Source organism: Hemitrygon akajei, chromosome 6 (assembly GCF_048418815.1).
Source record: "Hemitrygon akajei chromosome 6, sHemAka1.3, whole genome shotgun sequence".
NCBI lineage: Eukaryota > Metazoa > Chordata > Chondrichthyes > Myliobatiformes > Dasyatidae > Hemitrygon > Hemitrygon akajei.
In genome coordinates, this window is record NC_133129.1 from 139,347,580 (window position 1) to 139,374,985 (window position 27,406).

At 42.2% G+C, this 27,406-nt stretch overlaps 1 protein-coding gene across 6 annotated transcripts in view; it reads right to left on the reverse strand.

Moving 5' to 3' along the window:
• Positions 1-26,342, reverse strand: part of saxo4 (stabilizer of axonemal microtubules 4) — a 152,548-nt gene extending 126,206 nt beyond the window's left edge. For 3 of the 6 annotated variants that reach the window (XM_073049372.1, XM_073049368.1, XM_073049373.1), the window contains exon 1: positions 26,294-26,342. Coding sequence is in view for 1 of the 6 variants with exons in the window: in XM_073049371.1 (XP_072905472.1) it covers positions 22,530-22,603 (74 nt within the window). In the remaining 5 variants the exon portion in view is untranslated. Of the gene's footprint in view, positions 1-13,331; positions 13,421-22,529; positions 22,632-26,293 lie in introns of those variants that run through there. The other 3 variants (XM_073049371.1, XM_073049370.1, XM_073049369.1) reach the window with 3 other exon arrangements.
• Between the last annotated feature and the right edge of the window lie 1,064 nt (positions 26,343-27,406).

Consider the following 27,406-nt stretch of genomic DNA (forward strand, 5'->3'; position numbering starts at 1 on the left):
GCTCACGTGGTCAAAATATCATCAAGGTACACTGCTATGTGCGAAATCCCCTGCAGCAAAGAGTCCATTGTCCTTTGGAAAATGGCGGGGCAAGACACCACTCCAAACACCAGGCGATTGTATCTGAATAATCCCTTGTGCATATTGATTGTGATGTACTCCTTTGAATCCTCATCAAGCAGCAGCTGTTGGTAGGCGTGGCTCATGTCCAGCTTTGTGAATAGTTTACCCCCTGACAGGGTCGCAAACAGGTCATCCACCCGTGGCAATGGGTTCTCCTCCAGCTTAGAGACCCGATTCACCGTAAGCTTGTAGTCCCTACATATCCTCACCGTTTTATCTGCCCTCAAAACTGGAACAATGGGAGCCGCCCACCTTGAAAACTGGATGGGCTCAATGATGCCCAGCCCCTGTAAACGTTCCAGCTCCTCCTCGACTTTGCCTTTCATGGCACAGGGCACCAACCTGGGCTTAAGAAAACATGGTGTGGCCTCAGGGTTGACTTAGAGTTTCACGGTCACACCCTTCAGTGTGCCCAGCTCATCCCTGAAAATGTCACTATACCGCTGCAGAATGTCCTCCGTCAAGGCTGCATACTTAATTTCATGCCAGTTGAGCTGGATTTTGCGAAGCCAATCACGGCTCAAAAGACTGGGCCCACTGCCCTTAGCTATTACCAGCCTGGCTTCAGCCTTCTGGCCCCCGGCCGAAATATCCACATATAACACTCCTAAATGAGATATAGGCTGCCCCGTGTAGGTCTTGAGTTTGAGCTTAGATGGTCTGATGGGAGGCAGGTTTGACCCCCATGTCTTCCTGTAGGTCTCCTTACTAATGACCGATGCAGTAGCCCCTGAATCAATCTCGAAGTTAATGTCCTTTCCCTTGACAGTGACTGTGGCATAATATGGTTCAGGTGGCTCCTTATCTGTTTCCACCCCAAACATGTTGTAGGCACCCGCTGCCTCTTCGTCTGCTTCTCCTAGGTGGTGTGTGGCTGCCTGAGTCTGTTGAGCTTTCCCCTGCCCAGGCTTAACCTTACCCTTTATGTTCCTGCATTTTTTAGCTAAATGTCCCTTTTTGCTACAAGCATGGCAGACAGTATCTTTGAATTTGCAAACATTTGCATAGTGTGTCCCTCCACACCGAAAACATTCCACCCACTTTGCCTGTTTACCAGTCTCCCTCCTGACTTGGAGCACTGCCGCCAACTGCGACCCCCTCCCCCACCCATGTCCTTTCTGGATATCCTTGGCATTATTAGCAGCCATCTCCATGCCTTGGGCAATCTCTTGGGCTTTCTTGTAAGCCAATGGTGGGGTTTCTCCCAACAAATGGTGTTGTGTGGCATCATTACTAATGTCGCATACTAATCTATCACAGAGCATTTCATCCAACATGGCTCCGAAATCGCAATGCTCCGATAGCTGCCGAAGCTCGGCCACAAAATCGCCCACAGACTGACCTGGCTTCCAGACATGGCTGTGCAACTTGAACCGTTGGACTATCACCGAAGGCTTCAGATTGTGACCAGTTCGTCATACAGAATGTCCCTTGGTTTCCGCGGCATAGATAAGTTCCTTATCAGCTTGTAAGTCCTTGCCCCAGACACACTCAGGAGAATAGAGCACTTCTTAGCCTCCTCAGTAATACCATTAGCACAGAAAAAGTGTCCCAACCTTTACTCATACTCCAGCCACTCCTCGGTTCGCTCCTCGAACTCACCGATAGTCCCAAACGTAGCCATCTGAACACGATGCTCCTCATCTGCTCACAGCTCCTGATCAAAACGGGCCGACCCGTCTGCAAAACCAGTTCACCTCATCGCCAAAAATACTTCTACTTTACAAAAGACAACTGCGACAATTTTATAGCCAAAAGAACATCTTTATCTGGGACGGCAAATGGCATTTACAATACAGAGGCTTCCAGGTACCTCATGTGGCATGGGTGGAGGAACTATATACAATAAATAACGGGAGTAAAAAGAGTGGAAGTAAAAACCCCGCCAACCCCGGAACCTGCCTCTTGTTACCAACAGCTTCCTGAAGAGTATTAACTTACTTTTAATAATACTCACATTACAACAATATATTGCATTGTACTATGACCACAAAGACAACAAATTTCACAACAGAAGCCAGTGATATTAAACCTGATTCTGATTCTGAGAGAGAACCACCACAGGGGTGAAGACATTTTATATATTTACTGTTGTTGCTGGTTCCTTTCTGCGCCTTATGGCACACTGGGTGGCAAACTTGCCATTTCTATTAGTATTTGTCTGTTTTTTATGAGGCCAGGTTATGAACTCAATGCTCAACCTAGCACAGATGGAAAGCGTGCAAGGAACCAGCCAGATTTGAACCCGGGATCACTCACCTTGAAGTCCAGGTTGGATGCCACTACACCACCGGCAGACTATTTTATACTTAATAGATACAGTAAATAAAACTCTAACTTGCATTTCTCTACATTTACTACACAATCATATCAATTTATTTTCTTCTTGAACAATGGACCTATATGAAGCATTTGAGAGGCTGGTGCACAGAGCTCAGTCCTAAAATATCCAGTGGTAGCAGGCTCGTAGACTGTGCTCTTTCCTACACAGAGTCTTATGGTGGCTGCACCAAGCTTCATCGATTCCCACAACACCTGGAATGTATTAAAGGACTTGGGGACATTTCCTTTTACAGGAAGATTAGCAAATTTTGGGAAGATTAAAGTCACCTGCCAGCAGTACTGCAGAGGTTAACACAAAATATACGGTACTTTATTCAAAAAAAAATTATGTACAATAAACCAATCAATGTCTCTCAATCCTTTACAGAGGTTAACGGTTAACCTAAAGGAACCTTTACTGAAATGGTTCTCATTGACAGACTCCACACACTGGGACCTAGTCAGGCAGGTCACCTTTAACATGTGGTGAAGCAGGCCTCCTTCCACAGGAATGGTTGGCACCATCTATAGGATGAATGGATGCTTCGATCTCACTGCATCTTTTTCAGACACTTATACACAATAGTATGTGAGCACTCAGAGGACCTGCGGGGAAATCCATGGACTTAGGCACTCATTCTCTGACTTCTTTAATGAAGGTTCTTCTCAGAAATTGTTCAGAGCATTCAGCTGTTACTCCATGCAACAGTTTTTAGATTGTTTAACTGGAAATCCATCCCAGGTCAAAAATGTTCATTGTACTTTGTACAGGGGTAACTCAGCCCCCATGCCCCCAATCATGCCCCCAGTTCTAATCCACAAGCTCCAAAACCTGGGCCTCTGTATCTCCCTCTACAACTGTATTCTTGATTCCCCACTGGGAGACCACTCGGGACTGGAGATAACAAATCCTTCTCGATGATGTGTGCTTCAAGGATGCATGCTTAGCCCACTGCTCTACTCTCTCTACACCAACGATTGTGTGGCTAGGCACAACTCAAACACCATCTATAAATTTGCTGATGATGCAACTATTGTAGGCAGAATATCAGATGGTGTCGAGGAGGCATACAAGAGCAAGATGGATCAGCTGATTGAGTGGTGTTGCAGCAACAACCTTGCACTCAAAATCAGTAAGACCAAAGAATGGATTGCGGACTTCAGGAAGGGGAAGTCGAGGAAACACACACCAATCCTCAACGAGGGAGCAGAAGTGGGAAGCGTGAACAGTTTCAGGTTCTTGAGTGTGAATGTCTCTGAGGATCTATCCTAGGCCCAATAATTTGATGCAATTTCAAAGGAGGTTGTGGGCAACTAGTATGCCAGCAAAGACATTCGCAGATTTCTACAGATATACGATGGTACTGTATAAACCTCTTGTCTAATTTCTTGCTTAGTTCCACAGTTTCTTCCTCTCCTAGTTTTTCTTCCATCTTGACATCAGACATTCTTAATTCTAGCTTTCAGTATTATATATAGCAATGAATTCCTGCCACAAAACACGACATACGAAAGTGATGTTAAACCTTATTCTGATTCTCAAACACAGGAGAATGCAGATATTGGAATCAAGAGCATAAAAACAAAATGTCAGAGGAGCACAACAGGTCAGGCAGCATCTGTGGATGGCAATAAATAGTCAACAATTTGGTCTGAGATAATTTGGCTGTACGACATTCCATTCAGATTGACAGATAGACTACATATTCTTCGTAGAAAAGTTCCTTCAAAAAACACCTTGGACCCGTTATTAACACACACAAAATGCTGGAGGAATTCAGCAGGCCAGGCAGCATCTATGGCATATATGTCAAACTCAAGGCCCGCGGGCCAAATCCAGCCCGCGGTGGAATTATCTTTGGCCCGCGAGATAATATCTAATTACTATTAAAGCTGGCCCCAGTAATCAAAGCGCCTATGGCGTATGATATGGCTAATGCTGAGTTTATTCAGGTACCAGGTTTTCAGGGTTTTTAGTGTTTATTCGGCAGTCTTGCTCAGCAGTCTTCTTCACAAGAAACGGAATTTGTAAAGTGAAACACTTTGTAGTTATAGCAGAGACTGAGACACATGAGAGCAGGCTGAAAAAACGGAGGCAACGAAAGCTGCGTTCGCACGCGTCCGACTGATCCGGCCCGCATGAAGCTGCATTTTGCTCAATCCGGCCCGTGACCTAAAATGAGTTTGACACCCCTGATCTATGGAAAAGAGTAAACTGTTCACATTTCAGGCTGAGACCCTTCATCTGGACTGGGGGAAAAAAGGTGAGAAGTCAGAGTAAGAAGGTGAGGGTAGGGGAGGAATAAATACAAGGAAGGAGGTAATAGGTGAAACCGGGAGAGGGGGAGCGGTAAGGTAAAGAGTTAGGAAGTTGATTGGTGAAAGAGATAAAGGGCTGAAGATGAAGGGGATCTGAAAGGAGAGGACAGAAGGTCATGGAAGAAAGGGAAGGAGGAGGAGCAGCAGAGGGAGGGTATCGGCAGGTAAGATGATAAGGTGAGAGAGGAAATGGGAATGGAGAATGGTGAAGGGCAGTGGGGCATTACAGGATGTTTGAGAAATCGATGTTCATGCCATCAGATCAGAGGCTACTCAAATGGAATATAGAGGTGTTGCCTCATCATGGCAGTAGAGGCCATGGACTGACATGTCAGAAAGGCAATAGGAAGTAGAATTAAAATGGGTGGCTAATGGGAGATCCCACTTTTTCTGGCAGATGGAGTGTAGGTGCTCAGTGAAGGGGTCTCCCAATCTATGTCGGGTCTCCCAATCTATGTCGGGTCTCAGCGATATGCAGTAGAGAACACCAGGAGTGCCGGATACAGCAAATGACCCCAACAGACTCACGGGTGAAGTGACGCCTCACCTGGAAGGACTGTTTGGGGCCCTGAATGGTAGTAAGGGAGGAGAAGCAGGTATAGCACTTGCTTAGCTAGCAAGGATAAGTGCCAGGGGGGGTGATCAGTGGGGAGAGACGAATGGACAAGGGAATTGGTTACAGAGTGATCCCCGTGGAAAGCAGAATGGGGGAGGGAAAGATGTGCTTGGTGGAGGGATCCCATTGAAGATGGTAGAAATTACGGAGAATTATGTGCTGGACGCAGAGACTGATGGGGTGGAAGATGAGAACAAGAGGAACCCTACCCCGGGTGAGGTGGCGGGAGAATGGACTGAGGGCAGACACGTGCGAAGTGTAAGAGATGCGAGTGAGGGCAGCATTGTTGGTGGAGGAAGGGAAGCCCCTTTCTTTGGAGAAGGAGGATATCTCCTTAGTAGAACAAGTGCTAGACCTGCCCCTACACCTCCTCCCTCAATACTATTGAGGGCCCCAAACAGTCCTTGCAGCTGAGGTAACACTATATCTGTGAGTCTGTTGGGGTCATATACTGTAACCAGAGGTCATGGTGTGGCCACCCAGTGCCCACCCATTTTAATTCTACTTCCCATTCCCATTCCGACATGTCAGTTCATGGCCTCCTCTACTACTGCGATGAGGCCACAATCAGGTTGGAGGAACATCACCTTATATTCCATCAGGGTAGCCTCCAAACTGATGGCAGAAACATCTATTTCCCGAACTTCCGATAATGCCCCCACCCCCTGCTCATTCACATTTCCCTCTCTCAGCTTACCTCCTTATCCATCCATCACCTCCCTCTCATGAAGAGATGTTCATAAAGGGATTGTGCCGGATAGCAGGATGCACTGAAGCTATTCACGGACTATGCAAAGGCTTTGTGAGGAAGTACTATGATATAAGGTCCTGGAACTGTTGGACAGTGAGGAGCTGAGTCCTGCCTAACAACCTCTCAAACACTTGAAGCACATATTGTTTCAAAGAGGCTACATAAGTGACATTTGTGCTTTATATGCACAATGTATTAACCTGATGTCAAACAAATGCATAGACTTAACAACACTAAAAATGTATAGACTGGGTGATACTATGAATGTAAGAAATGCCATGTACTGCTTTGTATTTCTTGTATGTTTGTATTTTTTCTTGAATAAACTTTATTTTGAAATAAACAAAAAAGAACTGATTTCAGAGGCAGGCTTCAATGTGCTAATGCAATTACATAGCATGTTTTTATATTGCCAACTGGGGATGAATCTCCAGGCAACTGTACTTTGGCTTAATTTTCCAATCATCGTATCTTCTCTACTGCTGTTCTTCTGCCCTCCAGTGGACTTAACAAATCTGTACACATTGAGCTTTTAATGAAATAACAGCACGGTAGAACTGGTAATGAATATAGCTCTGCAGAAATGATAATACCATCAACTCCCAATGGATCAAAGGGTGCATTTCAAATAAAATAACACATTTACCTTGTTGTTTTTGAAAGATCTTTGGAATGGAGCAATATGTTTATTAGTTCTATTTAGTAAGATTTCAGAAGTTATGCAAGTAAGCGTTATGGCAGAGTGATTGTGGGTCTGCAGAAATTTGACTGATGCATAAACTAATACCCTAATGTGCTGTTTTGATTTATTGATTGAATACTAAATTAGCGATGTCTACATAATCAGTTCATAAATCAGGTATGTTATTGCAGAACACATTTCCAGATGTTTAAGTATTCTCTTGCAAGTTATTCATTGTGCACTAGGAACGTTATTGATTTATATTAATGAGTTGACCACGTACATTAGTACCAAATCAGCTCACTGATCTTCAGGTGTTCACACCACCTGGAATTCAGCAGCCCCACAGATCTTCAAGAGCAGTTTCCTGTGTATTTAATATTTCAGTGATATTTGAGTATTATTGCAAATATATTTAAATTGCTGTATCAAAGGAAACACTAGACAACTATGCAATTGAGTTACAGTCAGGAATGAAAGTGTGCATGAACAAAATAGCAATGTCTAAGTAATTCTGAGGGGCCAATGTAGATTTAGTCAAGTCACTTTTTATTGTCATTTCAACCATAACTGCTGGTACAGATTATAGTAAAAATGAGACAATGTTTTTTCAGGACCATGGTGTTACATGACACAGTACAAAAACTAGACTGAACTACGTAAAAAACAACACAGAAAAAAAAACTACACTAGACTACAGATCTACCCAGGACTGCATAAAGTACACTAAACGGTGCAGGCATTACAATAAATAATGAACAGGACAATAAGGCAGTAAGGTGTCAGTCCAGGCTCTGGGTATTGAGGAGTCTGATGGCTTGGGGGAAGAAACTGTTACATAGTCTGGTCGTGAGAGCCTGAATGCTTCTGTGTCTTTTCCCAGACGGCAGGAGGGAGAAGAGATTGTATGAGGGGTGCGTAGGGTCCTTCATAATGCTGTTAGCTTTGCGGATGCAGCGTGTGGTGTAAATGTCCGTGATGGCGAGAAGAGAGACCCCGATGATCTCCTATCCGCTGACCGCACTATCCTGACCTCACTATCCGCTGCAGGGTCCTGTGATCCGAGATGGTGCAATTTCCGAACCAGGCAGTGATGCAGCTGCTCAGGATGCTCTCAATACAACCCCTGTAGAATGTGATGAGGATGGGGGGTGGGAGATGGATTTTCCTCAGCCTTCACAGAAAGTAGAGATGCTGCTGGACTTTCTTTGCTATGGAGCTGGTGTTGAGGGACCAGGTGAGATTCTCCACCAGGTGAACACCAAGAAATGAGGTGGAATTAAAGGTGAAACTTGCAGAAAATACAACACAGTAGGACACAATCAAATAGCATGTTGGGCAGACAAAAATAAATGGACTGCACGGGGAAGAAAAAGGGATAAAAAAGAAAAATTGCAGTTTCAAAAAAGCACTAATCCGCATGCTGTTGATGAAAAATCTGATAACGGTGGGAGTGACAGAGGTCTATATAGCCTTGAGATTTACATTGTGAAAACTAACAATAGACAAGCAATATGGCTTGCACCAGAAATGAAAAGAAAATTGATTAAAATTTATTTGGACACTGACTCAGCTCTTTCAGTCATTCCACAAAAATGATTTTGAATAGCATTATAAAGATACTGACCTAAAGCCTGCATATATCGAACTAAGAACTTACACTGGAGGAAATATAATTCATGTGGGAATGACAGTCATAACAATGAAATAAAACAATCAACAAGCAACATTGGGCTTGTATGTGGTAATAAAAGAAGGGCCAGCATTGTGGGGACAAGAGTGGCTGAGACAATTACAATGTGGTTGGAGATCCATCCACCGATTACATGCCACATCATCTGCAATATAGACAACTGAAGGCAAATTAAGAAAGGTACCGGATGATGCAGTGTGAAGGATAGCATTGGAAAACGCAAACAAATCAAGGGTAAGATAATGTTAAATAGTTTAGCAAAGCCCATGTGGTTCCTTATACCATCTGTGATAAAGTAGCTAGTGAGCTAGATTAAATAGAGGCTGAAGGAATTCTTTCCAAGGTTGAGTAGAGCCATGAGAAATGCCAATGGCTCCAGTAGCCAAGAAAAATAGGTCTATCAGAGTCTGTGGTGATTTTAAAGTCAACCTCAACCCTGTTCTGAAAGTAGATTAATACCTTCTATCCAGGATAGAGGATATCTTTGCAAACCTTTATGGAGGAAAATACTTCAGCAACTGGACTTACTGTAGCTGAGGCTTCACACCATAAACACTCACAAAAGGCTTTATTACTATAATAGGCTTATGGTTGGAGTAGCGTCTGAACCTGCACCCTGGCAGAAAGCTAAGGGCCAGGTGCTGCAAGGCTGCCCAGGCACTCAGTGTTACCTGGATGACATCATTGTTACTGGTAAAGATGACAAGTGTTACGAAAACCCCGTAACCAGGTAACTTACCAGCAAAGATAGATGGATCAGCTGAGTCGGATGCTACTATTTTCAAACGTTTTATTCAATAAGGGCACAAACGTATGGTTAATACAAAACATTCAAATCGTCAAAACTCAATCTAAACCGCAGGTACATTAATAATCACTCAGAAATAAGCTCTTTCGTTGTCTAGGGTATAATACTGAGTCCAATTGGAAATATAAAGAGTCACTCTGAAGTCTGCAGGCTTTTCTCTTTTGGTTTCACGTGTTGGAGAGAGAGAGAGATAAACGGAAAAACTTGCCCGAAATATCCGTGTAATCAGGGGAGCGATCTTCCCCGTTGTTAGTTAAAAGCGATCTTCCGTTGGTTCCAGCCACAAACCCCGCATTCGGAATTTAACGCACGTGGCTTATTTCAAAATGGCTTCCCGTTCCCACGGGAAGCGTTATCGTGCTTCTTGGTGTCTCCTTGGTGCGTCTGAGGGTCGTCCTCTTTCAGACCCTTCTTTATACTGCCTCACGGGATCTCAGGTGTCAATCAGGTTGCAGGTGATGCAACCTCTCTCTCTCTCAACCAGCCCACTTTGCCCGAGGGCTTTACAATGTCCCTGCGAGTTGGCACGTCTGCAGTTCCCAGGTGTCTCCTGAGAACAATGCCACAGTCACCAGCTTTTGTCCCAGTGGAATGTCTTTCCATTTCCTGTGTCCATTCAGCCTGTCTCTCTCTCTCTCTCTCTCTCTCTCGGGTCATTGACCCCCCCTTTTCTAGGGCTCTTGCAATTCTCACAAAGGAGGGGGCTGGTATCATAACACCTCCCCTCTTAAAAAGGTTTTTACCAGCGGTTAAAACCCAGAGTGGTACAGTCTTACAGAAATTTTGAATCTAATACAGAGTAATACAGTTATACATTCAAGTCAGCATCTAAACAGTTAACAAGTACAGTGCCCCTTTCCTTTAATACCTTAACCTCATGTGCCCTACTAACGCCTGGTAGCATCAAACTTCAGCTCAATAACCACCTTATTTATTTGTTGTTTTCAGCAACAAAACTGCAGAGGTGTGATCTTAGCTTAGGTGCATCTACAAAAGTTTATGCGAATACAAATTTTTATGCTACTTTCAAACTTAACAGTCAAGCTTCCATGGGTGTTGTCTTTATTATTCACATACTTTGTCAAAATCCCTTAAAACCGGCTTCTGCTATTTTAAAAATCGCGCCCCCATTAACCCTCGCCTTTTTTCCGGTTAATTCCCTCGTGGCGATCTTGGGCACCCTGGCGAAATAAGCTTTCGCCCGCTCCTTTCATAGGAGTTATTTTATCAGCGTGTTCCAAACTTAGACCACCCAATTCCTTAATTTTAGGCCATTTGTCGTTTTTCTCTTCAGGACCCGTCATGCTATTAGTTTTTAATTCCAACTCCTCTTTCAGGTAGCATTTCGAATGCAACCTCTTCACACCCCACCCTGGCGTAACAATAGAGTGGGGGGCCCCGCTATTTCCCGACTCACTCTGTGAGCGATCTGCCAGGTTTAAAATTTCTTCCTTCGACTTGGGAACTACAGACTTTCCGTTTCCTTCAATAACAATCCTCATTCCCCCCTTAAATTCGGCACTAACCTTGGCCCCACTCTCGAATACAAACACCGTGGAACTCACACTTCCCACGGTTACCAAGGTTAACCCTTTTCCTACTGAACCAACCCTATCTGATCCACAAAGACGGCCGCCCCGTCCCCCTGAATCAAACACCTCAGACTTCCTCTGAGCTCTGTTACCAGGTTCAGCACCACGTGCGCCCCCATCTTGGACACACTCAAACGGGACATTGGCCCCTTCCAGGCTTTCAATACCCGTACCTTTTTCAAATTCTAACGTCCCCCGATCCTTCCAGCTACTCTCTAGGCAGCCCCCCGTTGGGGAAGGCGCAACCCTGCGAGCTGAAACAACCTCCTCGGCCATGTCAGCTGACTTCTCCACAGCAAGGATACCCTTCCTCTCTAAGACTGCCCTCATTTCACTCTCGGGACAATCGAGAACACCTTTAGAACTCTGAACTTCTTCAAACAATTCTGCCAAACCAGACAGATTAACCATGTCCAACTCTGGACATTTTAACAACTTTATCCGTTTCTCAACTTTAGTTCCTACCTCTAGGACCTTTCTCTTCACTAAGGGCAGGGCTATTTCCTCTCCCTTACCCCCTTTTACTTTACTGCTTTCTGTTTTACCACCCTCGGAACCCTCATGGTACAGGGTCGGTAAAAACATCTTGGCCAGATCACCGCTGGCTTCATTTAAACTGTCCTCTTTCTCAGCCGCTTTTTCCGACAGGCTGCGAGTGACCGCGCATGCGCGATAGCTTTGGGACTCTAGGGGCGGGGCCACCGCACTCGCCGGTCGGCGGGTCGGCATCATGGCTGCCCAAATCCTCCCTCCTGCTAACACACTTTGTAACAACGCGACCCACTGCTCTTGTGGCCACTTCTGGTTCACTGCCACCGTTTCAAAAAACAAGAAATAACTATCAACATCCGTCTCCTCGAACGGAGGTACTAATCTCAGCTCCCGACTAACATTAAACCGCTCTCTCCTTAGCTTCTCCCTCTCTCTTTCTCTCCCCGCTGCCGCTCTCTCGGCTGCTGCTAACTCTCTGATCCGAATTTCATGCTGTCTTTGCCTCTCCGCTTGATTCTGCTCGTTTTCCATCTCTAACCCCTTCGCCAAATTTAACAAGTCTGCTTTGGTGCTCACCTCTAGCGCCGCCACAGTCGCGTTTTTCATGAATTCACACACGTCCATCTTTGCTGGTTTTCTGTCTGGCTACCTGCGAAACCAGATTTAAGTTTGGACTTACAGCCCGATTCACTGACCCTCCCGTTTGGTTTCAAATCCCGGACGAGCCCCCACTTGTTACGAAAACCCCGTAACCAGGTAACTTACCAGCAAAGATAGATGGATCAGCTGAGTCGGATGCTACTATTTTCAAACGTTTTATTCAATAAGGGCACAAACGTATGGTTAATACAAAACATTCAAATCGTCAAAACTCAATCTAAACCGCAGGTACATTAATAATCACTCAGAAATAAGCTCTTTCGTTGTCTAGGGTATAATACTGAGTCCAATTGGAAATATAAAGAGTCACTCTGAAGTCTGCAGGCTTTTCTCTTTTGGTTTCACGTGTTGGAGAGAGAGAGAGATAAACGGAAAAACTTGCCCGAAATATCCGTGTAATCAGGGGAGCGATCTTCCCCGTTGTTAGTTAAAAGCGATCTTCCGTTGGTTCCAGCCACAAACCCCGCATTCGGAATTTAACGCACGTGGCTTATTTCAAAATGGCTTCCCGTTCCCACGGGAAGCGTTATCGTGCTTCTTGGTGTCTCCTTGGTGCGTCTGAGGGTCGTCCTCTTTCAGACCCTTCTTTATACTGCCTCACGGGATCTCAGGTGTCAATCAGGTTGCAGGTGATGCAACCTCTCTCTCTCTCAACCAGCCCACTTTGCCCGAGGGCTTTACAATGTCCCTGCGAGTTGGCACGTCTGCAGTTCCCAGGTGTCTCCTGAGAACAATGCCACAGTCACCAGCTTTTGTCCCAGTGGAATGTCTTTCCATTTCCTGTGTCCATTCAGCCTGTCTCTCTCTCTCTCTCTCTCTCTCTCGGGTCATTGACCCCCCCTTTTCTAGGGCTCTTGCAATTCTCACAAAGGAGGGGGCTGGTATCATAACACAAGGAACATCTCCAAATAATCAAGACAGTGTTAAAAAAAAAAGATCAGAAAATCATGGGTTCAGAGCACGAGGCAACAAGTGTGAATTCTTTAAACAAAACATCACTTGCTGTGGTCACACCATTGACACACAAGTATTTACACAAGTGCGCTAAGAAAATTCAAGGAGTGGTGGACACCCCAAGGCCAATGGACATGTCACAGTTGTGGTCCTTTTTGGAATTTGTCGATTACTATAGCAGGTTCTTGCCAAACCCAGCTATTGTGTTTGACCCCTTCAACTCATTACTACAGATTGGGAAGAAACGGCCATGGACAAAGCAGTGTGAGGTGGCTTTCCAAAAGGTAAAGGAAATAGTGACATCAGACACCGTACTCACACATTATGATCCACATCATCCAGTGAAGCTTGCCATGCGCTGTTCAGGATGCCAACACGCCCAGAAGAAAGCTGACCAGAGCTGTCAGAACCACTTCCTTCAGTCCCAGAGTCAATTCCTACAACCACTATGGAGGGTGCCAATCACAAGCCTCATTTGCCAAGCAAAGTGATTCCTGTTGTCAGGAAAGACATTAAGGTGATATATTATGATGACTAGCATGCAATACATCACATATTTGAGTTGGGATGTATTCTATATTGAGCTGAAGTTTATACCTAAGCAGGGAAGAATGTTATGTACTTCATATTTCAGTAATATTTGTGCAATATTGAATATTCATTGTTTGATTAAGCATTCTTGCTCATTTAAATAATTCATTATGGTTATATGTAATATGTATGTGAATGGCATACATCAACACATCACTACATCATTTGCATATGCCTCACTTAAAGTATAAACAAAGATAGACATATGTTCTAGACTGCTTTGTTTTTCTTCCAATTAGTTTTATGTTTTGAAGTTCAATACATTTGTCTTCCTGTATGCATTGTTTTGAATTGTTTAAGAGAACAGTATATCATTACGGCTACTGACAGTCTCCTTCAGACTAAATAAATGTTGCTACTGAGATGGGACTGGAATGACTTAACCACAAGAACAAGTCAGGGCTGTAAGATCGAAACAAATTTTCTTCGTTTAAGTCAGTAGTTACTTCTCAGAGCTGAGGGGTCTCTTATTAGCAGCAATTAAAAGGCTGAATACTGTCACAAAAGAATGTGTAAAATATTGCCAGTGCAAGGAAGGTTCCCAATGCCAGGCTAACTGCACAAAGCCACCTTTGGTTCACCTTGACTGCACCTTTTTGCCAGTTTGGTGCAGCATCAATGATGGAAAGTTCACAGAATTCGGTTTCTGAAAACACATGCATTCTGATTTCACTAGAATACTCTCTGTAGATGCAAGTCAATCCATTTGCCTCAATGCTGATTAAATATGGAAAGTAGCAAGCATATTTACAATGCACAATGTGCTCACAGACTCACAAAATGTCTGCTGCTCAGGGCAGGTAGGGTCACATCTTCAGCCACATTAATATTTCATTACCCTCTCTTTCCATTTTCTTTTTTTTGTAATTTATTTTTTATTGAAGTTCATCATCAAATAAACATTTCCATAAGATGTACTTCAGACATTGTACATATATATCATATAATCATATATATCACAAATCTCCACAAAGTATTTATCTGAGGTATACACTTATAGAAAAGAGTGGAAAGAAAGAAACAAGCAAAAGGAAAGAACTATGTACAAGTAGGGAGTGATCTTTTTTTTACAACAGATTCATTGATCCCTCTTTCCATTTTCAATGCAAAGATGAGTTTGCAATATTTTAATTGTTGCTAATAATCGGAAAATAACTCTGATCTCCAGAAAGGTGCAATTCAATCTGAAGGAAGAAAAATTGCTTTAGTGCAGTACGTTCATCTTGTTTTCCAGGTTGTAAAACTTCAAGGCAAGAGTGTACATAAGCAACCTCAGTCTACTGTATATGAGGTAGTGGTAAGATGAGCAGGATGGAGAAGTGGCACTCCATTGTTGAACCCTGTTTTTTAGGACAGACATTTGAAAATTTTGTACTAAGAGGTAACGAATCGATTGAAAATAAGGGAGGTCAAAGGTCACAAATACCCCTTTCCATAATCAGTCTGATATGTACAATTCAAAATAAGCAAATTACTATAGAAAATAGCATATAAATAAACTTACGTTGCTAATGATGAATAGATCAATGTTGTTCCAAGAGTGAGTGCTAAGATCAAGAGGCACACAAGGACAAGTGCTGAAGACCACAGAAGAGAGTTCTGTACATGCCGATGACACAATTTCTTTAACTTTACAGGTGATTGAGATGAAAACCTTTGCCAACATTTCTTGGTTTTGTCCACTTTTAGCTGGGTTTTGAAAGAAACATCATATCTGTATCATTGAAGGGCCACAGCCATGATGCATGGCTAAATATTTGCTTGTCATTTCGTGGGGAGGAAGAGGGGATTTAAACTATATTAAAATGTTTAACCCAGCATTCAATTATCTTCTAAAATACCACTGCTTAGTTAGCTGGCAATTATTTGCTAATTTTCTCTTTCCAGATATTGGATTAAAGTTCCTGGCCCACAGAAGCAAATAACAAAAAGGTAATGTTTCTGTAGATGTTTCTTACTAACTGATCACAAATTTCAATCCCAACCATTCCCCTGCTTCCTGCTCTGCCAATTCCCCATCCCCTAACTCCAACAACCACTGGTCCTGGAATACCAGACTGGCCTTGAGTCCTCTCACTTTCCAGGGTCTCACTCAACCAGAGGCTTCCAACTATTCAACTGAAATACCTGAGCACTGCCTGGAGTGCTGGTTACGCAGCCCATCTGCCAGCATGTAGATAGGGAGACTACAAACACCACATGAGTTCAATGACGCAGTGAGGAACCAACTTCAAAGTTCAAAGTAAATTTTATTATCAGAGTACATATTTGTCACCACATATAATCCTGAGATTCATTTTCCTGCAGGCATATTCAGCAAATCTAGAGAATGGTAACTATAACAGGATTAATAAAAGATCAATCAAGGTGCAGAAGACAACCAACTGTGCAATTACAAATATAGATAAAAAGCAATAAATAATAAGAACAAGGAACAACAAGATTAAGAGTCCGTAAAGTGAGATCATCGGTTGCGGAAACACCTCAGTGGGTGGGAAAGTGAGTGTAGTTATCCCCTTTCGTTCAACAGCTTGATGGTTGAGAGATAGTAACTGTTCTTGATCCTGGCGGTCTGCAGTCCACAGAAAGTCACCAATGATTGCTGGCCCCATCTTGAAACAGAAAGCCTCTGGAAAAAGAAACTTGAATGACAGACAGACAGCTTGAGAGAATGAAGGACAGGAGGCTGACACATAACACTGCAAAGACAGCCATCTTTGAGTGTACTCTATATTACATTGACTGTTCTATTTACTATAAATTACCATGATTGCACATTGCACATTCAGACAGGGATGTAACATAAAGATTTTTACTCCTCATGTATGTGAAGGATGTAAGAAATAAAGTCATTCTCTTCGTTTTGACCCTCCGTCCACACTGAAATGGTGTTTTTCTCCCCTGAAAACGCAGCTTTTCTAAAACGCCCTCCAGAGTGTGTAAATTTGAAAACACCGATTGGGGAGAGTGGTGTGGACGGGATAACCAGAGATTTCTAAAAATGCTGTCATGATGTGCCGGAACAGATGGTGGTGGCAGCGCGGCGTTTCATTGCTTTCTTGAACGCAACCCCCACACAACCTAAAAAATTCAGAACAGGCGGCAACGAGACTGAAGCCAATAGAAATGTACTCACCAAATACTTTGACCCATAACTTACTGAATAAATAAGTATACTCACTTTGCCCTGTTTTCTGTCCTGCTTGTATGAAGGAGGTTTACCTATTTACACAAGTACTTCTCTGACAATAGAAGTAACAGCCTAATGTAACATTGTATGGAAATGCAAGGTAACACTGATGCAGACATGTTTTATACATTTAACAAGGTGTTTTATTAATGCAACAGAGTTAGTCAGTTTTTTAATGTTCGTCACCAGCCGGGTCAATCTGTCCGTGAACTCCCTGTCGGTCGCCTCCATACACTCCAGTATTTGTTTTTTTTTTGTTTTAAGTCCTCCTGCACAAGAGCCAACAGCTGTCCGTCATTTGGCAATTTCCTTTTAAGTTTTTCTAGTCTGTAACTGGACAAATGCGCACTTTCATGGTGAGATTCAACACCAAACATGTTGCTTGTTTTCTGTAGATGTGTCCTGCACATGCCCAGGAGGAAGAGATTCACCCAAATATCCGTTTTAATGTGGACGGAGGTATTTTCAAAAATGCATGGTGTGGACGCCTATTGTTTTTACGCAAAACTGGCGTTTTCAAAATTATCCGGTCTAATGTGGACATAGCTTCAGGCAACAAATTATATTGTAGCTTTCCTTATGTAACTTTTTAAAATCCTCATAAACAACATCAACTGGTAACCCCCTCACCACTATTTTTGTTATCCTCTCACAATATTCATTTATGCTTGTTAAGCATGGTCCAGCTACAGGCAAATTAAATAAAGTAGTGATGGTCAATATTCTGCTCCATTGCCAGCTGGCCTTCATCCAGCTGACAAAATGAAAGTGTTAAAAACAACTTCTTATGAACTTTTACTACTGTAAGCTCTTTATTTCTAATGAAACACCTTTTTACCCAGGTGTCTCTAAAGATGCAGCTTGTTAGCCCCTTGCTAACAGCCACTGGACTCATCTTCGAGAAAATCACCTTTCTCAGACTCCATACATCTAGAGTAGATATGACCTGGGTCCTGCCAAACCCATGAGGTTGAGAAGTCCTGCCCACCCCATTGAATTTGAATTGACTTTATTTCTACACTCTTCACATACGTGAGTAAAAATCTTTACGTCTCCGTCTAAATGTGCAATCACAGTAATTTATAATAATTTATAATAAATTGAACAGTCAGTGTAACAGAAATACATTCAAATCAGTCTGATGGCCTGGTGTAAGAAGCTGTCCTGAAGCCTATTGGTCCTGGCTTTTATGCTGCGGTACCATTTCCCGGATGGTACCACAGCTGGAATAGATTGTGGTTGGGGTGACTCGGGACCCCAGTGATCCTTCAGGCCCTTTTTACATCGTCTTTGTAAATATCCTGAATCATGGGAAGTTCACATCTGCAGATGCGCTGGACTGTCTGCACTACTCTCTGCAGAATCCTGCAATTAAGGGAGGTATAGTTCCCATAGCAGGCAGTGATGCAGCCCTCAACTGTGCACCTACAGTAACTCCTTCGGATTTGGGGGCCCAACTTCCTCAACTGTCTGAGGTGAGAGAGGCACTGCTGTGCTTTTTTCACCACACAGCTGCTGTGTACAAACCATGTAAGGTCCTCGGTGACATGGATACCGAGGAACTTAAAGTTGTTTTCCCTCTCAACCCCAGATCCATTGATGTCAATAGGGGTTAGCCCATCTCCGTTCCTCCTGTAATCCACAACCAGCTCCTTTGTTTTTGCGACGTTGAGGGAGAGGTTGTTTTCTTGATACCACTGTGTCAGAGAGATGATTTCTTCCCTGTAGGCCACCTCATTATTATTTGAGATTAGGCCAATCAATGTAGTGTCATCGGCAAATTTAGTTAGCAGATTAGAGCTGTGGGTGGTGATACAGTCATGGGCATACAGGGAGCAAAGGAGGTGACTTAGTACACAGCCCTGAGGGGCTCCTGTGTTGAGAGTCAGAGGGGTGGAGGTGAGGGAGTCCACTCTTACCACCTGCCGGTGATCTGACAGGAAGTCTAGGATCCAACTGCACATGACAGGGTCAAGGCCAAGATCTCTGAGCTTCCTGTCAAGCCTGGATGGAATTAGGGTGTTGAATGTTGAACTGTAGTCCAAGAACAGCATTCTCACATAAGCATCCTGGTTTGTGTGAATACTGTCTGCTTTACTGCCCCATCCAGTCACCCATTGGCATGCAATTATAGAGAAAGTATATTTATGAATGTTAACTTATCCAAAGAGTTATTAAAGAAAAAAAAAACAAAAAGGGTCCATTATAATTAAACAACCAAATGTGCAAATAAGTTGGTGTTCATCTTGAATTGGTCTTTAACTCACGCACTGGACCCTTCCTCTGTGTGAACACTCACATCACCTTCTGAATGTTGTTCAAAATCCATCTCAAACAAATGGGCTCTCCCATGGGAGTTTTGGTCCTTCCTCCATAAAGCCATTCATCTGTACAAAGCACCTTGAGCAACAGCAACAGCATCCTCAGCCATCTTCCCTCCTGTCTTCTCCCAGCTTCTGCCAAAAAGACCTTGACCCACACCAGTGTCCATCACAAATACTTCTCTGCCCAGCGTTCTGTAGAACCTTCTCCAAGTTCCATCATCCTGATTGGCTAACACCACACTCCTACGTTAAACAACAAAGCCCCTTATCTTAGTTCAAACTCAGAATAGCTGAAACCAGAATAGACTGCTCTTCCAGAATTGCTAAAATGAAATATGTACAGTAAAGCAGTAAAAATCAGAACCAGGGTGTTACACTAGATTTCCAGTGGAGTGGAATCAGATGTATTAAATGATAGAAGTTAACCAAAGAACAGAAAAGAAAGTGGAAGAAGGCAACTTACCATTTGAACCTACTCTGCTATTGAACAACATCATCCTTCTCAAACATACTTACTTGCCCTGGTCCATATTCCTGGATCTCAAGCATTTAAAGACATATAGATCTCTGCTGCATGTGCAATCAATTACTGGACCTCCATGACCTTCTGGGATGGAGAATTCTAAAGACTATCATTGCGCTGGATGAATTTGTCTGCTCAGTTCAGTTCAACATAGCAAATCTCTTAGTTTTACAATGTGACTGACAATTTACCATTAAATCTAGTATCAGATTCAAAACATTTATTTATCACATGTACATTGAAATATACAGTGGAATGTGATATTTTCATTAATAACCAGCACACCCAAGGATGTGCTGGGGACAACCCACAAGTGTCACCACATATTACAGCCCACCATCATTGGCAGACCAACACAGAACACAAAAGAGAACATTCCAAGCAACAACAGCAAGACAAGTTATGTTCCTCCATCTCATCCGCCCCTACCTCTAAACTCAGGACTTCCAATTAAGCTTTGGGCTTCAATCTGGACCTCCGATCAGCTTTTTCATTTCGATCTGGACTTTCAATCGAACCTTAAGGCTTCAATCTTCAGTGTCAATCCAAGACTCACCCATGATGACAAATGAGGATCCTGGATGAAGACCCAAACTCCAGAACTTGAGTTCCAGGCTCTCTGATGATGGGGCCCCTCAGCCCTAAGCCTTGAACACCGATCTCACAAGTTCCGTCCCTAGGGGATCACTGGCCCTCATTTCTCACTGGTTTGCCTGCCCGACAACTGACCACATCCATGTTGCTGAAGAACAGAGGCTTAAATGCCAGTCTGCCCTCTAATTCCCTCATATAGTTGTCCCAAAATCCTAACCTGATTTCGAACTCTCTCTCTCTGCCCCATAGCCATCCCAACGTACCTTAAAAGAGCTATAAGTCAACTAAGTCTGAGCTATGACATTGATGGAGACCACAGATCGGTGTCCTTTTGACCAGAACTAGCCTTGCTTCTATGGACTCTGTCTATTCTTCAGTAAGGCATCTGTCACCATCATCATCAAATTCATCATCATTTTTCAGATATTAAGAATCTGTGGTTTACAAGGTGTTGCCTCTTCCAGCCTTTTCTCCTGCTTATCTTAAGTGCCTGCATACTTCAAAAACAAGAGAAAATATGTAGATGCTGGAAATCCAAGCAACCCACACAAAATGCTGGAGAAACTCAGCAGGCCAGGCAGCGTCTATGGAAAAAAGTACAGTCGGCATTTCGGGCAAAAACCCTTCAGCAGGACTGGAGTAAAAGACTAATAAATAATCTCCATACTTCAACCTGTTGAGAATTGCTTTCCATCCTATCAACACCACTGTTATATATCCCCTAACTTTCTCTTTTGTCAACAGGACAGCCTAGTTTCTCCAGGATCTCCATATAACTGAATTTGATTATCACTCAAGTGAACCATGTCTGCACACTCTTTGAAGCTTTGGCATGCTTCCTACAATTTCAGTGCTAGAACTAGGTATAATAACATTTAAAATCAGTGCTTTTCTTCTTTTAATGATATTAATTTGCAATGTACAGCCAAAATTCAGAAAGTGCTTTAATAACTTTATCAACAACCTGTCACCTTAAGTGATTTGTAGAGGCAAATTCTCCGATCACGTTATATCCCTGTCCTGAGGGGGCACGGTTTATACTGCCTATCGAAAGTCACTTTGTTGTGATTGGTCAGTTTACAAATTGCAGCTGCTTTTCCCATTGGTTAGCCACCTGATGTCCAGTTTTAAATATCCCAGGTATAAAATAACACATGGAAGAAGCTTGCTCTCACATCCTTTGTTTAAGGCAGGTGGTGCACATAAAAGTGTGTTCTCCATGTGCTTTAAACTAATTATGTTTGGTGAATGCATGTCTATTGAGTATTCGGCTTTGTAGTTTCTGAAACTTGGGAAACATGAATGTTTGGTCAATTTTTTACTATTTGTAAATAAACGATTAATATTCTTATTCATAGTCAGCGTTTTCTGTCTCATTGGCCACACCTGCAAACCTGATTCAAAGTTACATTTTGGCGCTGTGAGCAGGCTAAGGCTATTTGAAGCAGAAATGCGTTACTTTAAAAGGTTAATTAAAAGAGAGGATCCCCCGTATGAGAAATGTAGAGTCCCTTGGTGGACATGGAAGAAGCTTGCTCTCACTTTCTTTGTTTAAGGCAAGTGGTGCACATAACCATTGGGAAGGTGTGCTCTGCCCATACTTTTAACTAAGTATGTTTGTTGAATGTATGTCTGTTGAATATTCAGCTTTGTAGTTTCTGTAACCTGAAGAACATGAATGTTTGGTCAAATTTTCATTGTTTGTATAAGTATATTATCATTTATTTACACAGTATTTTCCGTCTCACGCACCAGACCCGCAAACCTGGATCAACATTACAATTCCTGATTTTTCCTTTTCAAAATACATGTGACTGAGATCTGTTTAAACGCAAATTAATAAACATCTTACCACAAATCTTTCTTCTTACTGTATTTAAAAACTTAGCCCATCAACTGTTAATTTAGAGCTCATATTATATTCGCCAGGCTGTAATTCACTCAAATTAGAAGTATCCAAAATATGTTACTCTACAAAACAGAAGCAATCTCTATTAATATGAAATTTCACAATGTGTTGCAAAGTCTGAACAGACATCAAGAAATAGGACTGCGAAAATAACTCAGGTTTCAAATTATGACAGAAAGCAAAAGATAGTTTTGGACTTTCCTCTTATTCTGTGAAGGAAATTCAAGTGTATCTATGGCAGGTCATTTGATAACAGAGTCATTCATGCAGCCAAGAATGGTAGTGTGAGGAGAATACTGAAAATTGTAACTGGAGAATTGGAAGGACCAAAGATGGAATCTTATGGTGAATTTGTTGATGATTGCCTTGTGGTGAACTAGATATACCTGTCTGACTGCTCCTGTGGCTCCTCCCACAGACCCCTGTATAAAGGCGACTGTGGGCTGCTGCTCTCCCTCATTTTCCCCAGGATGTAGTGTTGTTTATTCTTCCAGTCAATAAAAGCCGATATCTCGCTTCCTAAGTCTCAGCGTGAGTTATTGATGGTGCATCATGCCTGAAGCTGGAAAGTGGCGGGAGATGAACTGATTATATGACCTGGTTAATGTGGAATCACTCAAAGCAGCCCATTGATGAGCTGCTGTAGGAAAATTACACATTTAAAATGTGTCATATTTAACAAATAAAATAATTATTTAATTTGAAATGCATTGATTTATTTAAGCATTCAATTTGCAAATTATTTTCCATACACCAATGAAATAGGTGAGCAGCTGAGCTGCTATAATGGATGGAGTAGTTAAAGAATAAAATTAATACTTGGTATATTATTAATTTAATTTTGCAAACAGCAATTTGAGAAGTTCGGGTTTCATTTAATTCACATACACCAGATTCCTGTTCACATTCTCTTTGTCCAAGTTTTAACACCTGCAGTAGTAGTCTACAGCAGTGATTCCCAAAGGGGGTGGATATGTGTCCTAAGGGGCATTAGGGGAAATAGAAGTCATTGCCATGCATTCAAGAGTTTGGGGGGGGAGGTGTTGGTGAGCCGCACCCTAGTTTGAAGCACGAGACCTGACCAACCGCTAGTAGAGCAGACACTTCCAAAAAGAAAGAATATGGCACTGGAATGCAGAAAGAACCATAGGTCTGCAGGCGCCGAGCTCTCATTGTCACCCTGTGTCTGAAACTCTGCGATGTCATCCGACCTTACCAACCAATCAGATATTAATGGGGTTGCATAAGTTAACAACCAGGGCACCCAACAGTTCCCCTTGACTCGCAGCACGGAACAAGTTCATGCAATTTAACAGTTGGTAAGTCAAGTTTACGCTCTCAACTTTCTCTGCAGATGTACGGAAAACAGGTCACGCAACAATACAGTGCCGGCCGGAACCAAACCGTGAAATAAAGCCAATCAGTGAACCTGCCAACCTCGAGATTCCTCTTGAGGTGTTGAAAGTGACCTTGGCTTCATGTGTGCAGTCAAGAACCATCTTTGGGGATTATGAGGCCTTATGTTATTGGTTAATCACAATAACTGGAATAATATAAAACTAGCTTGCCAAACACTAGCTGTATTATGACTAACATTCAGATTCCAATCTGTATCCTTGTCCACATAATTTTCGTTGTTGTGGTTGTCCTCATCTTCACCTTGCCATTCCATCCATGTCAACTCACTGTCATCATCAACATCTGACAGGATTTCCGAGTTTGAGTTAATTTTTTAATTTTAATTTAGCCCCATTAATGATGGATAAATATGTATGGCGCAATCTCTGAGAGTCTGAATATGGTGGAGCCTTGAATTCTAATTCTGCTGAGAAACAAAAACTACAGAATGTATGTCAATACAATGTTACATACCTGGAGTATGGTTTTATTCCCATCCCATCAGATCAGCGATGCATCATGTGTCTTATTTGTAATATTGTACTGTCTAATAAAGCTATGAAACAATTAAAAAAAACACTTCCGTAAAAGACACCCTGAAGAGGCTACTTATGGTATTACTCAGTTCCAGAAGATGAAAGAAGCATTTGAAAAGCATTGCACACTCAAGTCACTTGCCAAGAAAGCTAAGTATGACCTTGATAGTGGTCTCATTGCTTATTACATTTCCAAAACAGCAGTGTGGAAAATCTCATACAACTGGTGAAAGATTGATAATGGCTGCTGCATCAGAAGTTCTCACCATTGTTCTCTAATATCATTCCACTGAGTAATAACTCTGTAGCGTGGCATATTGACCAAATGAGTGAAGACATTGAGTAACAACTATGCACAAGAACAGGATTTGGGATGCAACTGGATGAGACAATAAGGCATTGCTAATGGCAGATGTATAGGTTATCAAAAATGGAAACGTTTATGAAGAGTTTCTGTTATGTAAAAAGTGAAAAATACATATCAACGAAGAATCAATCTACGACGAGCTCAAAATGTATATTGAAGATAAAAGTATTCCGATTAGGAACATGATTTCTTCTGCACCAGATAGAGCACCATATATGACAGGCCACATTTTGTTTTAGTGGCGTTTATGAAAGAAGAAATTTAAAGTTTGTTTGCAACCCATTGTGCAGTTCATTATCCACAGCTCGCAGCCAAAAACCTCAGCCAGCAACTTTTTTCAAGCATGACTCCAGTAATATCTGCTATCAACAAAATTAAAGCTCATCCATTAAATAGCAGAATATTTCACCAATTATGCCAAAATAACAATAAAGAGTTTGAATGCTTGCTTCTTCACACTGAAGTGCATTGACTGACAAAAGGCTGCTGCTTAAAAAAACATTCTTTGATCTTTTTGACATTGTGGTTCAATTTTTGCACAAAATTGACAAGAGCTTGGGAAAGAAGATTGAACTTTTATGTGGAGATGTGGCATACCTAGCCAATCTGTATGACAAAATGAACATTCTGAATATTAAACTGCAGGGTGAGAATGTGAGAATTTCAAATTAATCCAGGCAAAAAGTGCAGTGTCCACTTTTATTGAAACATTGGAAACATACAAGTAAAACGCTGGGAGAAAAATCCTCTGTTTGCCTGCACGGATAGTATGGCACTCTCTTTCACAGACGGTGATTTGCAAGAGTACTGCTTACAGCTGCAGTCACTGAAGAAGGATTTTCAGAATTAATTCAAGGATTTGAACAATCTGGAAATTTTGGACTGGGTAATTAACCCATTTCTTTGCAAGGTAGAAGAACAGGAAGAGAGCTTGCAAGAGGAAATTATTGAAATTCAGAATGCAAATTCAGGAAAGCAAAAATGCTTTCAAAAATGTCAGCTTTTGTGGGATGTGGCTACACTGTCATACAAAGTTTCCTGGTCTTTGGAGAGCAGCCAAACTACCCTTCAGTGCATTTCCACCCTTGTATCTTTTTGAAAGAGGCTTCAATACAGTGAACCACATACTCACAAAAGCAGAAATCACTTGGACGTTCCAGGAGTGGAATCGTAAGGCTTTTGCTGTCAGGACTTGAATATTGCAATTGCTGCTAAAAAAACATCAAGCTCAAGATCACTTTAATTTTGGAGCTGCTGTACAGCCACAGATACTGTGCAAGCTAGTTTCAAAGACAAATAAAAGGAAAAGCAAAGTCATTTTTTTTTAATGTTAGCTTATGGTAGACATGTTTTTACACTGTGGGGGCCTCAGAAAGTATACTGTGCCTAAGAGGGGCGTTGGGCTAAAAAAGTTGGGAAACACTGGTCTACAGCGTACAAGACTTTTGACGTGCATTGCAACGACAGAAAACATCAAGATGCCAAAATATTACACAAATTTGCAAAACTTGTTTCATGAACTTCTGCAATTGGGGAATAACATTAAATTTAATGCCTCGTCCTACTGTTGGTCCGGGAAGACAATCCAACCCACGCGGCTTACAGTGACTGGGGGACAGTTTAATAAACACGAGAAATTTTGCTAATGCTGGAAATCCAAAGCAACATACACAAAATGCTGGAGGAACTCCGTAAGTCAGGCAGCATCTATGGAGACGAACAAACAATTGGCATTTCGTACCAAGATCCTTCTTCGAGACTGTTCAAAGTGTTTAATAAGTTGGAAGCGATCAACCTCTGTCCCCTGTCCCCCGTCCCCTGTCCCCTGTTCCGGCCACTCTTCTCCTACCTGCTGCCGCCGCTCTTGCCGTCTCAGTCCCATTTGTCGCGTGTACGACGCTTACTAGTCACCTAGCAACCGTTACCCTGGCAATAGGGACCTCAGTAACCAGTTAAAGAAGTAACACACACCATCCCGAGACACAAACATCAACGCAGCTTTCAAACTTTGCTCTGCACTTCATTGCAATGTATAATGCAACGAAAGACGTTCCAAACAACATGTTTTATTATATCAGTGTTTTATATTTAAGATTAAAACCACCCTTGTTGTTTCTTTATTTAATGCCTGCGCAATATTGAATAATAACCGAGGAGTACAAGGATTAATTTGCCATTTCTTCATCTTTATTTAATGCTGTTACTTCATAAATATACATCGAGTGTAAAAAAAAATCCCCAATGCACAATTCCTTTTGAAATGCTCCAAAAGCCTTCCTTAGATTCTGTTGCTTGGATCTTAGACTGGCTGCAGTAGGCACGTGCCAGGTGTCGTTTTAAACAATGTAAATTCCGAATTTATCGTGCAAATAGACAATGGTTACTTGGTATAGGTTTTAAAGTCTATAGTTAATTCATAGAGCTGCTGATAAAAATAGAATTAGCATGGAATACATAACGACTCGACAAAACTGGAAGATCGCCATTTTTATACTGTTTAATATATTGTTATAAATGCGAGTCCAATGTAGAACTGTTTTATGTTGTCATGTAGCCACAAAATACAGATAATTTATAGAAATTCAGTTTCATTGAAATATTAACCATTATTTTCTCATTTTGAATGTTAACATTCCCTTTATACATTTGCAGTTATTTTTCCATTTGTAAGTGAGAATTTCTTTCTAAAAGCCAATACTTATCCTTTTGTAGGATGCATGCTTAAGTCCAGCTTTGGGCTATGTGTTTCATTGAACTTGAATTCTAAACTCCCTACTTCTTACTGACATGAAAACGAGAATGGGAATTTTTTTCAACAAGATACTGGGTAGAGGAGCAACATGGGAGAATGAGATAATAGGGGGCAATGAATGGAGTTCAAGGTGAAATGGACATTTAGATTCAGAACTGGCATGCTCATAGAAGTCAAAGAATAGGGAGTGGAAGGCTGTTAACAGCCTGG